Source organism: Eschrichtius robustus, chromosome 6, assembly GCF_028021215.1.
Source record: "Eschrichtius robustus isolate mEscRob2 chromosome 6, mEscRob2.pri, whole genome shotgun sequence".
NCBI lineage: Eukaryota > Metazoa > Chordata > Mammalia > Artiodactyla > Eschrichtiidae > Eschrichtius > Eschrichtius robustus.
The window spans coordinates 75,947,518-75,962,689 of record NC_090829.1 but is presented as its reverse complement, the minus strand read 5'-3'; the positions used below and the strand labels follow the sequence as shown (position 1 = coordinate 75,962,689).

Genomic DNA, 15,172 nt, shown 5'->3' with positions numbered 1-15,172 from the left:
CCCAGCTCTGCTGATGCCTTGATTTCAGCCCCGTGAGACCCATTTCGGACTTCTGACCTCCAGAACCGTAGGAGAGTACTTCTGTGTTGTTTTAAGCTACTACATTTGTGGCAATTTGTTACAGCAGCAATAGGAAAGTAGTACATCAGGACTGCGTGTTCTAATTGTTTTGCTCCTATCTCCACCCCGCTCCTCCCACCCAACAACCCACACCCACCAGGCACTGGGACAGCTGGTACTCAGCATACAGGGAGTGAGCGGGGTTAGGGGGGGCCTCTGGGAACCTCCAAGGACCAGTCCCTGCCCCTGCAAAGTTCAGGGCTGGTTCCTCCTCCCCTCCTCCCACGTGCTCTGACCTCAGGAGGGACGCCCCCCACTGGCCCTCTCTCCCCTCCCCAGTAAGCAGAGCAGGAACAGCAACACAACGTCAGCGAAAGAGCAGATCGAAGCTGGATTGTTTCTGAGCCTGGATCACGCTGAGTTCTTACAAGGGTCTTCTGGTAAAGCCCTAGAAAAGGCTGAGGATGGATTTTTATGATCACGCTTCAGCTTTACCTCCTCGTTCCCGTAGCCCACACAGAGAGGTAGCAAGCCCCTTCCAGATCTGACCCTTGCCTGCCTTTCCAGTACTTCCCCTGCCTTGCACGGCCCCACCCGGACACTCTTGAAATCCTCAATTACCCTTCAGCCCCCAGACGCCTTTGATCACGCTGATCTCTCCATTGAGAATGTCCTGCCCCTCCTCTCTGCCCATGAAGTGCTTGAATGAGGTCAGATATGTCCTCCTCCAGGGAGCCCTCCCTGACTACTGTCAGAATGGCTTAGAGCTCCTCTGTCCACCCACAGACCCTGTGTCTACCTCTGTCACTACTCTCACTGCTACTGGGGTTCCTTTAGCTCTCCTCATTTTCCTCCTCCATGGAGAGGATGGAGCTACCACCCAAGCTCCCTCCTGCTATACCAGAGGGAGAGGGAACACCTCTGCCCCCACCACCAGTCTATCAGTCAGTATTAGCTCCTCCCCATGGGAGGGGGGAGGCCAGTCTGATTGGTCAGGTCTGGGGCCACAGTTCATTGGCAGGTAGAGCCTGGAGCTGAAAGGTGATCACATTATGATCTCTGCCCACGTGTTATTAGGTGATGAGCCCAGCTGGTCATTCTCTCTCTTGATTCCAGCTCCTCATTCAAGGGTCTGAGAGAAGTGGATTCTTAGATTCAAGAGGAAGAAAGTTAGACATTACAGGCTTTGCTTCAACCTTCTGACCTCAGCTGCATTCTCTGCTACCACCCTTGTACCCTTGTCCAGGTATCAATACGTAAACTGGCACAGTGTTTCCCATCCTTAAATATACTTCCTCAATCAGAAACCTGGACGGAAGGTAGGACGATGAAATCCTGAACCTCAAACTTCCACGCTGACTTATAATCGTTTGTGCAGGATGCACCCTATTGTGTAGGTCAGAGGACTTGTTAGCATGACTCCCAGAGACATCTGAGAAACTGACCCCTGTTCTGGTTCCTAGTCCTGAGTTCAAGAATGCTCTAGAACTGGGCGGTACTCACCTTGAAAGTTTGAGGGTGGTGACTGAGGAGTTAGTTCATTTCTGTCTGAATGGCCTGCGATCATATTTTTACATTATAAAGCTCTGAGATTGGTGAGGTGTACTCAGCTCAGGTGAGGTGGTCTCAGGCACGTGTACAATTGCTCCAGCCATGGATGGGTGCGTGGATGGGTAGACCAACGGGTGGGTCAGAGGGTGGGTGGATGGCTGAGTGAATGGTTGGATCAATGGGTGAGTGGGTAGATGGTTAGATGGCCTGGGGGATGGATGGATCATTAGACGGATAAATTCGTAAACAGTGTGGCCTGAAGGGAGACATTCGTGGTCCCAGAAGTTCTAATATGACCCTCACTCCTTCCGACGTTTTCCCCTACAACTGTGCACGCCTTGGTTAGACCTTTAGTCTAGGGATCCATCCCTTTGTCTTTTTAAGAAAATGTTGCTAGTCTCACTGCCAAATATCCTGACTGTGCTGGCATTTTTAGCATTCTTTAGATAACCGAACTCTCTCTGAATGATCCAGTGTCGTCTGTCTCACTTCTCTGACAACCTGAACTTACTGCTGACCTCCGTCATACACGGACAGTACACGATACCTCTTATATGCCACCTCAGGTCCCCTCTGCCCCACCTGATTCTGGAGCTGAGGCTGGTCCATCTCAGCCAACACCACAGCAACCAGTTCTACCGGGCTCCAGTCAATTTAATGCACACAAATCCAACAGTGCCTCATGCCCACAGGGTAGCTGCTTGCAGCAGAACTCGCTAGGTACTCACACAAGTTCAAATCACAAGTGCGGGGTGGCGGGGGGCGCGTGTTAATGCCCCTCAAGGCTAGCCTTTGACTATGGGAAACAGGAACCAGTGGATGAATTCTCATCCCTTCCTCCCTCTGCAAGGGGGTCATGAGACACAGGTATTCCTGTCATCTCTCAGAAGGGTCCTCTGAGACTAAGTGTCCCGTTGCACATGATACTAAAGGGTCACTAACCCAATGTCATGCCTCCTCACCTGTACCACTCTTTTCTCTCACTCCTTCCCTGGATGTACACCCCAGTAAAGCAATAGCACATGAACTTCTGCTTTCTGGGGAGCCCAGGCTATGACTCTGTTACTGCTTTACTGATTACTATTTATACAATATAGTTTTGTTTAAATACAAGATATTTGGACCTAAGTAGAGGTTCGACTGTTTAGCGTCTGCCATTTCAGTACCCTCAACACCGAGTCAAATGCTGGAATTCTCTCTCATACCCATTCTTCTCTTACTCTTTTCCATAAAGTTAATCATATTGGGAAAGTTCTCATCTTGGATACTTGAATCTTCTGCTGTATATGGTTTTCCAACTCAGGACCATCTTTTTCCGAGGGGATACTTTTTTAGCTTGTTATCCAGAATTCAAAAAAGCAAAAAGCTGAATCAGTAAAGCCTTCTGTGGCTGGCTGAAAAATGGCTCCCCCAAATATATCCACAACCCAATCTGTGTTACCTGGGAATGTTTCCTCATTTGCCAAGGCCTTTGCAGGCGTGATGAAGTTAAGACTCTAGAGATGAGGAGATTATCCTGGATTATCTGGGTGGACCCTAAATGCAATCACATGTATCCTTATAAGAGGGAGGCAGAGGCCCACGTAAGGTGCACACAGGAGAAGGCAATGTGGTCACACTGAGTGAGATTTGCAGGTGTTGGTCTTAAAGATGGGAGTGATGTGGCCACAAGTCACGGAATGCCAGCAGCCACCAGAAGCTGGAACACGCAAGGACCAAATTCTCCCCTAGAGCCTCTGGAGGGAGCAGAGTCCTGCTAACACCTTGATTTCAGCTCAGTGATACCGATTTTGGACATCTGGTCTCCAGAACTGTGAGTGAATAAATTTCTGTTGATTTAAGCTACTCAGTTTGTGTAATTTGTTACAGCAGCTACAGGAAACTAGTGCGGCTTCTTCTCAAAAAGGGCCTTCAGAGAACACCAACTCAGCCCTTCATGAATATTGTCTTTAATGACTTCCCATATGCCTATAGTTAACTCAGTGTTTGCTTTCTTTACATTGTTTCTAATGATGTTTGGAAGTCTGGTATTTAACACCAAAGGTGCATGAACAGTAATTATAAACTAGATCTCACTGTGAACAGTAAGCATAAACTAGCAACAGGTCTCACTTTCTAAGAGAGAAGGTTGAGACCTAACTGGCCCCTAATCATGACTTTCCCACCCCCCACTTGCTTTAAGCCCGTTTCATCCAACAGGTCAGCGTTTTTCAAAATGGTGTCCAAGGGTCACCTGTGTTGAGTCACCTGAGGCACTCATTAAAAATGTAAAGTCCACGACTTGCCCCCAAGCTTTACCTCCAGGATTGAGCTGCAGAAATATGCACTTTTAACAAGCCTCCCAGGTTTCTTAGCACACTGACTTTGAGAAGCTGTATTACAGAAGAAAGAGGTCAGAACTGATCCAACAGTACCTCCCTCCATGGTTCAGTGGTGAAACCACCAACTCTGGGCCAGGGCTGAACTCATGCAGGCGCAGCCACGGCCCCGGCCCCCAGACTGGATGCCTGTGATGAATGCCACACTGAGCTCATAGATGAACCAAAATTGTCCTGTCCCCTCATGTGTTCATACTGCAAAACAGCTGCAAAGGTGTCCAGAGTGCGGGGCACCACACGTGCTTTTGAGAATGTGAGTCACCATTAAGTAATTCATGGTAATTTAACTTTTTAATTAAAAAGACCTTCACTAAACAATAATAGCTTACAAATGCATGTACCTTTTGATCTTGCAATTCCACTTTTGGGAGTTTATCCTACAGATATTCGTCATGCTTGTACATATGAACACGATTATTCACTGCAGAACTGATTGTAATAGTAAAAGACTGGAAACAATCCAAATGCCATCATTGTGGAACTGATGAAATAAACTATAGCACATTCATATAATGAAAAATAATGAGGAAACGGCATGTGTATTGATATGGAAATGTCTCCAAGATAGATTGTTAAGGGGAAAGGCAAGGTACAGAACACATGTATGATATGCTACCTTTTGTGGATGAAAAGGGAGTAATAAAAATCCACATTCCTATTTGCTTGTACATTCGTAACGAAATGTGGGGAGCGTTAGCTAAGAATAGTGGTTATCTCTGGGGCAGGGGGTGGGAACTGAGCAGATGACAAACAAGGATGGGAGGGAGACTTTTCACTATATATACGATTCTACTTCGGGGTTTGGAACCATGTAAGCATATTATTTATTCAAGGAATAAATAATAAAATAAAATTTAAAATAACCATTTATTGTGGCACTCAGAACAAGCAATCTGGTCTGGACACCTGCAAGTCTTGGTGTCCACATGGAGCTCTTCAGACTGGAGGCGTGTTTCAGGGGCCACCGCCATTGCAGTGGGTCCCCTGGTTAGCCGCGGTGCTCCAGACCAGAATGCACATTTCCATCATCCAAAATGACAGGGGGAGGACAGGTCTTTGAGTTTCTTACCGAGGAGAACCAGCTTCACAAAGGTTCTGGGATTTGGGTCCACTGTACCCTGGACAGCTACACGAGGGGAGGGTCCCAGGCTGCCTAGTACTGACGACTCAGTACTCTAGTACCGAGGCATCATCAGCTGTTCCCGGCTCACGAGGGAGAAGTGGTGATAGCGATCCCGGGTGGCGAAGTCTGCGTTCTCCTGGGTGAGCTGAGTCATCTCCATGTCAACCCTAGCCAGGGACGGCGCCAAAATTATCTGCTCTCGGGGGGATCGCAGGTTCCTTTGGTGAGAGAAACACGGAGGACGGTCAGAAGGAAAGACCAAACGCTAACCAGTGGCAGTAAGTCTCCTCTGGGATGGAGAAATGATTTGCAAAAATGTCATCGTGTTTATTACTAAACATGTATTAAACAACATAACTGTTGAAAGCTATATGTACAATACTTCATGGACCCAAAGTATGAGAAATAAGCATCAAACAAAGAGTGACACTTACCTTCTTTTAGTAGAAATGTATAAAACTATAAAAATAACCTTCCAAATGCTGTTGTGTTGGGGCTCTGTAGCTTTACTTGGCTTTCTTGTCAAATGAAATAATGGAATGGAGAGGCTGGAAAGCTGAGGTGAGTAGAAAGAGAAACCTTCGCTTTGGTTCACTGGAAAGAAAGTTGAGTGAGGAATGATCTCCAGAGCCGAGGTTTACAGAGCAAGCAGCTACGCGGTAAAGTGCAAAGGCTTTTGGCACCAAGCTGGCCTAAGGCAAAGAGCGAGTCCCAATACAGATTCCACTGTCACTGAAGGGTCCACATAAGAGTTGGAGCTGGAATAAACTGGTAAAGAAAAATGTTAGGGATGCGTGAAGAAAGTGCTGACAGCAGAAAGGAGTAAGGAAAGACCATCCTGGCAGCCAGGGTATCTATAGAAGACAGAGACAGTCACAGCTTTGCCACCAATCAGGCTGGTGGCCTCAGGCAAACCTCTTCACCTCCTTGTGCCTCTATTTCCTCACCTTCTCAGGCCCCTTCTAGTTCCTTCCACCTATGCTAGGTCCTGAAATCACACCTTAGGCATAGATTTTCTCTTAAAACTTTACCCTAAGAGAATCATTTGCTTTATAAGTAGCAGCGTTCAATTGTTTAAATAAGGAATATATTTGATACATGTAAAAAACTGGTAGAAACCTTGTTATAAATCTGTGGAACTTAAGCAGAAAGCTTCACTGACTAGAAAAACGTGCTGTTATAGAAGTTTGGATCACACAACTAAGGCTTTGCAGCTGCTTGATGAGAACACATCTAAATTAGGTGGGCTGAGGTTTTCTGAGAAATGAATTAACTTCTATAAAGGTTGAATCTTCAAGAAGTAAGGTTAGGAAGTGACAGAAATGCCATACCAGTCAACATGTGTTTTTGCCAGTGAACTTTCTTGTAAATGCTTTCTTTTTTTTTTTTTTTTTAAGGTAAAACCATCGTATTTTTCTGAGTTCAGGGAAATAGCACACTTCACTTTCTAGTCTAGAATGGCCTAAGAGTTCTCACCTGGGCAGTTGCTAGGACTTCAGGAAAGAAAGCTTTCTTAAGGTCAGGCTTAATTTCACATAATTCTGAGAACTGCAGGTGTAACAGAGGAAGTAACAGCCAAATTCCTTTGCCCACAACACCCTACAATATTATTCTTCTTTGGTTTTGAAGAGCATCTGGGGCAACAGGTGTGAAAAAAACTCAAAATTACAAAAGAGAAAACACAGCTACCAGTTTCTACTTTTAAATGGATCTCCATTTCTTGGTCCTTTCACCCTCCTGAACAACTATCACAAAATATCGCTCAGTCACCATGATGAGGCCAGCAAATTTGACACTGAGACCTAGCTGAGGCCTCCACCAACCACTCCACAAGCCCACAGAGCTATGAATAGTGTGGACTAGGTTCTCTTCCAACCAAAGTACTGCCCTTTTCTAAGAATAATCTCCTCCTAATACATTCTTCTTTCCACATTGCACAACAGTGACCTCAGAGGTGAAATTCCAGAAATTCAGAGTCCAAAAAGGAGTAGTGACCTCCCATGGTCATTTGTAGGCTTTCAAAGCCTACAATACCTAAAAATATTCATGTAAAATCAGATAAGGCCAAATATTCTCAACCACACACCACCTGTAGCTCCAGAATCTGCAGGCACCTTTCACACAGAATCTATTTCCACTTAAACTCTACTTGCCCTCAGGCCTAGGAGGCTGGGGAAAATGGATCAGTGCAGTGATCTCAGATCAGTGCTGTGATCTCAGAGTCACCCAACCTGGTGCCTCAGCCTGGAAGAGAGGCAGAGAGGTGACACACCCACACCACAGCTCCACACAGGACGTTTAGCCCAGCTTCCAAGCAAACAGCAGGGAATTACCCCCCTACACACCACTCTCCCTGCCAGCCCTCTCCCTGTTGGTTTCCATGGCTCCTGCTCCTTTCATCATCATTTCTCTAGGATCCAGCCTTCATTTCTTGGGCCAACTTGAACAGATTGGCAGCGCTTATAAAGAGTTGTCTTAAGAAGGATTCTTGGGAGGGAGGAATGGGGAGTTATTGTTTAATGGGTATAGAGTTTCAATTTTGCAAGATGAAGAGTGCTGGAGGTGCCTGGAGGTGATGGTTGCATAACAGTATGAATGTACTTAATACCATTAAACTGTATACTTTAAAATGGTTAAGATGATAAGTTTTATGGTATGTGTATTTTACCACAATAAAAAAAATGGGGAAAAAAATTCTGAACTTACATCTGGGATCAATGGGAAAGGGTCCCATAATCCATCAGCAACGTCTGGGCATAGAAGGTGGAAATATTGGCAAGGGCAACCCAGACTTCTAGAGTTTCAAAAACAAACCAACAAAATGAAACCAAATAAACACTTAGTTGGGTTCTGCCTGGATTTTCCCAGCCTGTAGCTTTGGCTCCTCACTGATATTGAAAGGGGAGGGAGGTAATTTCCCAGAGTCTTGAGGCCTTCAAAGGTGAGGAGGCATTGGCACTGGAAGGGTAGAAGAGGAGGAGAGAGATTAGGGAACTCATGAAAGCTTCCCTTCCCTGTGAGGCCTTCTCCTGTTTCTCAGGAAAGTTTGTTCTTCCCTTTCCCTGAATATCTGAGCATGGAGGTCCCACAGAAATCCTGCAGGATCGCTACTCTGTTTCTGTACTTGGCCTCTGCACTTTCACCAATACAGTCATGTCAACTACCTCTGACTTGAGATGGAAGAATGGGAGTTCTCTGGGCCTTGGTCTTGTGTGTGAGTACTAATGCTAGTGTGTCTTAGACTGTGAACTCACTGACAGTAACTCTCTTGACTTATATCACTCTGCAACCAGATTCTAAAGAAAGCCTCTGTTCATGATTCCTGAGGATAAGAAGACAAGTAGACATGGGCCAGAGGAAGCTTCTGAGAAGCTAAAGCAGGGAGGCTGGGTGGTGGAGGGCAGTGAGGAGCAGTCTGAGTTTCCTTGAGGTTCTCAATTGTCAGGTATTCACACTGCAATTCACCCAAGCCCAGCTAGAAATGGAACACCCTTACCACGTCCCAGGCCCCTCATCCAGGCCCCAAATTGGCACAGACCTGTAGGAGGGGATCAGAAGAGACCTCATCCATCTGAAAAGGCTGAAGTTGGAGGCTAAACCTGCAGGGAAGACACAGACATAAATATTTATGAAGGCTCTATGTATGCATCTAGAATCCCAGGTTTAATGGGATAAATATACCTCCCCCGACACACACACACAATAGCACAAAAAATTTTTTTTTCCTTTTTCAGTCTAACCCAAACAACATTCATTGTAATACTCTGACAGCAACCTGCTAAGGACTTCATACTTATATGTACTTTCCAAAAGTTGATTTCTAAACTCCAAAATCCCAAGAAAGAAACTGGATGCATTTATAGAGAAAGAAGCAGAGGACTTGCTAACTTCAGTCTTAGGAATTTTTAATTTTTTTAAATTTTGATACTTTTTTTCCTTAGATTCAAACTGATTATGTGTTTAAGTAGATACTATAAAGTCCCCTACTAGACCATACACTCTTTGAGGACAGGAAGCACATCTTTTTCGCCTGGTAACACCCACAACAGCCACAGGATCTGGCCCTTAGGAAGTTTTCTTCAGGTGCTGGGTGAATCAAACAGTGCCACATGTGGAAATGTTAGTGCTGAAGTTTGAAATGAGATTGTTGTTGATAGTGACCAAATATCCTGACATCAGACACACTGTCTAGAATATGGTTTATCAACTTTTTTTAAAAGCTTTTTTTTTAAATCCATTCCTCCTTTGGTGTGAGGTTTTTTTTAAATCTCACAAAATGAATTATATATAACTTTAGGAAAGCAAATGAAATGTAATTCTATAAAATGCTTTTCCAAATTATATATATTCACTCCACCAGATACATATTTTATATATATATGTGTGAGTGTGTGTGTGTGTGTGTGTATATATATATATGGCTGGTTGGAAATTGGTTAATTAGATCATGTTCAATATATGATCAGGAAGTGAGCATTATTTTAAGAGGCTTATGTTAGAATCTTGACTAATGTCAACAGTATGCAGCTGATAACGTGTATGTAGAAAATAAACATAAATATTCTATTAACTGGTCCTACCTATTTATGCTCATTTAGATTCTAAATTATCTAAATTTTAGATGAAGATTGGCCTGAGATTTGATTTCATACTTTCCTGTAAATAAATTTCTGGGAAATATTTAAATTTCTTAGGATCAAACTAACTTCTAAGAAATTCAGAAGCAATCACTGATGTAATCACTATGTTAATTAAAATATATTCTCTCCATTAAATTAGCTGATATAAGGACCCTTAGTATGACTTTTTCTAAAGCATTATTTTTAATGTACATGTGATTCAAGTGTTTGAAGCACATTTCTTTCAAAAATGTATATCAGAACGAAACTGAGTCATTTGTTGAGACGTGGATGGATCTAGAGACTGTCATACAAAGTGAAGTAAGTCAGAAAGAGAAAAACAAATATCGTATATTAACGCATGTATGTGGAACCTAGAAAAATGGTACAGATGAGCCGGTTTGCAGGGCAGCAGTTGAGACACAGATGTAGAGAACAGACATATGGACACCAAGGGGGGAAAACTGCGGTGGGGTGGGGATGGTGGTGTGCTGAATTGGGCGATTGGGATTGACATGTATACACTGATGTGTATAAAACTGATGCCTAATAAGAACCTGCAGTATAAAAAAACAAACAAACAAAACAACTAATACTAAACTTTCATTGGGTTATTTGTATGGAAATATGTTAATATAAATGTTTCAGACATTACATGAAATTTCTAAAAATCTTATATGTTCTGGTATAATGTTATAAGTCATAATTCTAGTTATTACTTTAAAATGTATATCTCAGAAATAACTAAATTTCCTTGTCAATTGCATTATTATGAACTTTCATCAAAAAAAAATGTATTTCAGACTATTCTAATTTGGAAGCATTTTTTTTCAGTTTGCCTGGATTGTTATGGTCCATCTGATTTAGTTAGGACTTAAAACTACGTAATTACTTTATTTTAAAAATTGGGACATTGTAGAATTTTGATGAAAAGGGCTCTTGAATGTATTTTAAAAACAGCTTTATTATTGATGAATAACTGACATACAGTAAACAGAGTATTGATAATATTTTCTTCCTTTCCTTATTCTTTTTTTTTAACATCTTTATTGGAGTATAATTGCTTTACAATGGTGTGTTAGTTTCTGCTTTATAACAAAGTAAATCAGTTATACATATACATATGTCCCCATATCTCCTCCCTCTTGCATCTCCCTCCCTCCCACCCTCCCTATCCCACCCCTCTAGGTGGTCACAAAGCACAGAGCTGATCTCCCTGTGCCATGCGGTTGCTTCCCACTAGCTATCTATTTCACTGGGGTCTTGATCCTAGAGGTGTTTATTCCTAGAGATAGGAAACAACTCCCCTACGAGCACACCTTTGATATACAAACCGACCAATCCAGAGCCCACACCCCCAACCATCTCCTTTATCAAGCTCTCACACATCAAGCCAATATTCCCCTGCCTTAAATCACCCCAGGGCCAAAAACCAGACAACTAGAGACCACCCCTATAACCTAGACTCCGCTGAAATTATTCAAACTACCTAATCCTAAACTTACTCAGCTACCTACCTGCCTTGTCCATTCTTTCCCACTAAAAGCCTAATAAAGGCTATGGGCCATGCTCTCCCCGCTTCCTCTTTTGCCTCCTGACCAACCCTGGTCCTCTCCATTGTGGCCCTGCATGATCCTCCTGTTCCTAGGCATGTGAGTATAAACTTCTTTCTTCATGATAATAATTTCTGTGTCTGTGTGTCTTATCATACCTGATTAAAACAAATCCCAGGTACATTTTTAGAACAAACTACATGCATTTAAAGTGTACAATTTGGTAAGTGCTGACACATGCATATACTGTGAAATCATCACTAAAAGCAAGATAATGAGCATATCCATCACCTCCAAAAGCTCCCTCAAGCCACGTCAGAAGACCTCCCTCCCTCGTATCCACCTCCCAACCCTCATCCAAAGGCAACCGCTGATAGTGCTGTCATCAGAGATTAGTTTGCATTTTTAATAATTACATATGTATATATGTAAAATATTACATTACATACTCATTTTGTCTGGTTTCTTTCACTCAGCACAGTTATTTTGAGATTCATGCTATTGCATATATCGATAGTTCATTCTTTTTATTACAAAATAGTATTCCGTTGTATGGCTATACTATACTTATAGAGTAACCTGTTGATGGATTGTGAACTGTTTTCAGTTTTTGACTATTACAAACTAAGCTGCTATAAATATTCATATACACGTTTTTGTATGCCTGTATGCTTTTAATTCTCTTTGGTAAATACCTAGGAGTATAGTGGCTAATTCATATAGCAGATATATATATTTTTAATACACTGCCAAATGGTTTCACAAAGTGATCGTATTATTTTTACATTTTCATCAGCTATATATGATAGCTCTAGCTGCTCCACATCCTTGCCAACATTTGGCATGATCAGTATTTTTAATTTTAATCACCCTGATAGGTGTATAATAATATTATATTGTGGTTTTAATTTGCATTTCTTAATGACTAATCACAGTGAGTACCTTTTCACGTGCTTATTTGTCAACCATATATGTTCTTTGCTGAAACCTATTTAAAACTTATGCCCATTTAAAATTTTTTGTTTTCTTATTACTGAGTTTTGAGGGTTTTTATATATTCTAGATACAAGTCCTTTTCAAACATGTGATTTGCTAATATTTTCTCATAGTCTGTGGCTTGCCTTTGCATTCCTTTACCGGTGTGTTTGGAGGAACAGTCCTTAATTTTGATGAAGTCCAATTTATCAATTTTTTTTCCTGCTTTTGGTGTTATATCTAAGAAATCTTTGTCTCACTCATAGTCACAATTTTTTTCCCTATATTTTCTAGGATCCATTTTGAGCTATTTTTACATTGTATGATGTACGAAGTTTGTTTTTTGCTTGTAGATTTCCAATTGTTCCAGCAGCATTTGCTGAAAAGACTATTTTTTTCCTCCACTGAATTGCCTTTGCAATTTCTGGACTCTCTACTCTGTCCATTGATTTTTTTTTATCTATCTTGATTCCAATACCATGCTGTCTTGATTACTTTAGCTTTACAGTTAGTTTTGAAATCAGGTAGTGTTAAGTCTTGCAACTTTGTTTTTCTTTTACGAAGTTGCTTGGGCTATTCTAGGTCCTTTGAATTTCCATATAAATACTTTAGGATCTCCTTTCCAATTTCTACAAAAAAGGCAGCTGTGATTTTGACTGGGATTATATCTAATCTATAGAAAATTCTGAGGTGAAATGTCATCTTAAGAATATTGAATCTTCGATTCATGAATATAGTATAAATCTTCATTTATTTCTTTAATTTCTTCTTTAATTTCCTCTCAAAATGTTTTGTAGTTTTCCTCTTCTAGTCTGTAAATATGGTGAATTACATTGATTGATTAAGAATGTTAAACCAGGGCCTAGAGACTGTCATACAGAATGAAGTAAGTCAGAAAGAGAAAAATAAATATTGTATATTAATGCCTATATGTGGAATCTAGAAAAATGGTACAGATGAACCTATTTGCAAAGCAGAAATAGAGACACAGATGTAGAGAACAAATGTATGGACACCAAGGGGGGGAAGGAGAGGTGGGATGAATTGGGAGATTGGGATTGACATATATACACTACTATGTACAAAACAGATAACTACTGAGAACTGATAGATAACTAAAATAGATAACTAATGAGAACCTACTGTATAGCACAGGGAAATCTACTCAGTGCTCTGTGGTGACCTAAATGGGAAGGAAATCCAAAAAAGAGGGGATATATGTATACATATAACTGATTCACTTTGCTGTACAGACACAAACTAATACAACACTGTAAAGCAACTATACGCCAATAAAAATTTAAAAAAAGAGAGAGAGAGAATGTTAAACTAACCTTGAATTCCTAGGATAACCCACTTGGTTATGATGTATTATTATGCTTTTTATATTATTTTGTATTCAATTTGTTAAAGTCTTGTCAAGAAGTTTTATATCTATGTTCATGAGGGATATTGATGTGCAGTCTTCTGAAGAATTTGTATCAAATTGATATTCTTTCTTCCTTAAGTGTTAGATAGGTTTCATTAGTGACGCCATCTGGGCCCAAGGTTTTCTTTATGGGAAGGTTTTTTAATGACAAGTTTAATTTCTTTCATAAGATGACCTAAACAGCCCTATATGTCTTCTAGAGTGAGCTTTGATATTTGATAGTTTGTATCTTTTGAGGAATTTGTCCAATTCATCTGTCAAATTTATTGCATAAAGCTGTTTAAAATACTTCCTTATTTTCCTTTTTAATGTCTGTAGACTCTCCAGTTATGTCATTTCTCTCACTCCTGGTGTTGATCATTTGTGTTTCCTCTCCTTTTATTCTGATCAGTCTGGCTAGAGGTTTGTGAATTTTATTGATCTCACATAACCAGCTTTTTCTTTCACTGGCATTCTCTATTTTTCCCTGTTTTATATTTTATTGATTTCTACTTTGATCTTCATTGTTTCCCTGTTTCTTCTTACTTGGGTTTAATTTGCTCTTTTTCTCTAGTTTCTTAAGTGGGAAACTAGATAATAATAACTGGGGTTATTATTTTGAGACATTTTTTTCTTTTCTAATGTAAGCATTTGATGCAGTAAATTTCCCTCTACGTAGTGAATTAGCTGCATCCCACAATTTTGATGTTATATTTTCATTTTCATTCAGTTCAAAATACTTTTAAATTTTACTTATTTGTCCTTTGAACCATGAGTTAGTTTCTTTAGTTTACTTAGTGCTCTTTAGTGTTCTTAGTCATTTAGTGTTATTCAGTGTTCTTTAGTTTCTAAATATTTGGGAATTTTCCAGATATCTTTCTGGTATTTATTTCTAATTTACTTCCCCTTTTGTTCTTGAATTGACTTGAATACCCTTAAACTTTCTTAGACTTTAAAAAATGTCCTAGAACATGGTTTATGCTCGTAAATGTTTCATGTACACTTAAAAATATATATTCCGCTGTTGTTAGGTGGAATATTCTATAAATATCAATTTGGCCAGGTTTATTGATAACGTTATTCAAGTCTTCTAAAGCTCTACTGAGTTTTTGCCTACTTGTTTTATCAATTATTGAGAGAGAGGTGTTGAAATCTCTGACTGTAATTGAGAATTTTTCTACTTATTATTGCAGATCTATCTAGGCTTTGTTTTTTATATTTCAAAGCTCTGTTTTTAAGTGCATAAATGCTAAGATTTATTATGTCCTCTTGATTAATTTTCCCTTTGTCTTTATGAAATGACCCTCTTTATCCCTGGTAATATTCTTTTTTTTTTTTTTTAATAAATTTATTTATTTATTTATTTATTTATTTATGGCTGTGTTGGGTCTTCGTTTCTGCGCGAGAGCTTTCTCTAGTGGCGGCAAGCGGGGGCCACTCTTCATCGCGGTGCGTGGGCCTCTCACTATCGTGGCCTCTCTTGTTGCAGAGCACAGGCTCCAGAG

At 40.7% G+C, this 15,172-nt stretch overlaps 1 protein-coding gene across 3 annotated transcripts in view; it reads right to left on the bottom strand.

Annotated features, from left to right (window-relative positions):
• Window positions 1-4,857: 4,857 nt before the first annotated feature.
• Window positions 4,858-15,172, bottom strand: part of SLC12A8 (solute carrier family 12 member 8) — a 132,457-nt gene continuing 122,142 nt past the window's right edge. For all 3 annotated transcript variants that reach the window (XM_068546581.1, XM_068546580.1, XM_068546582.1), the window contains 2 exons: window positions 8,651-8,711; window positions 4,858-5,330 (listed from right to left, as the gene is read on the bottom strand). In XM_068546581.1, the coding sequence (XP_068402682.1) occupies window positions 5,165-5,330; window positions 8,651-8,711 (227 nt within the window). In that variant the 3' untranslated portion in view covers window positions 4,858-5,164. The remainder of the gene's footprint in view (window positions 5,331-8,650; window positions 8,712-15,172) is intronic.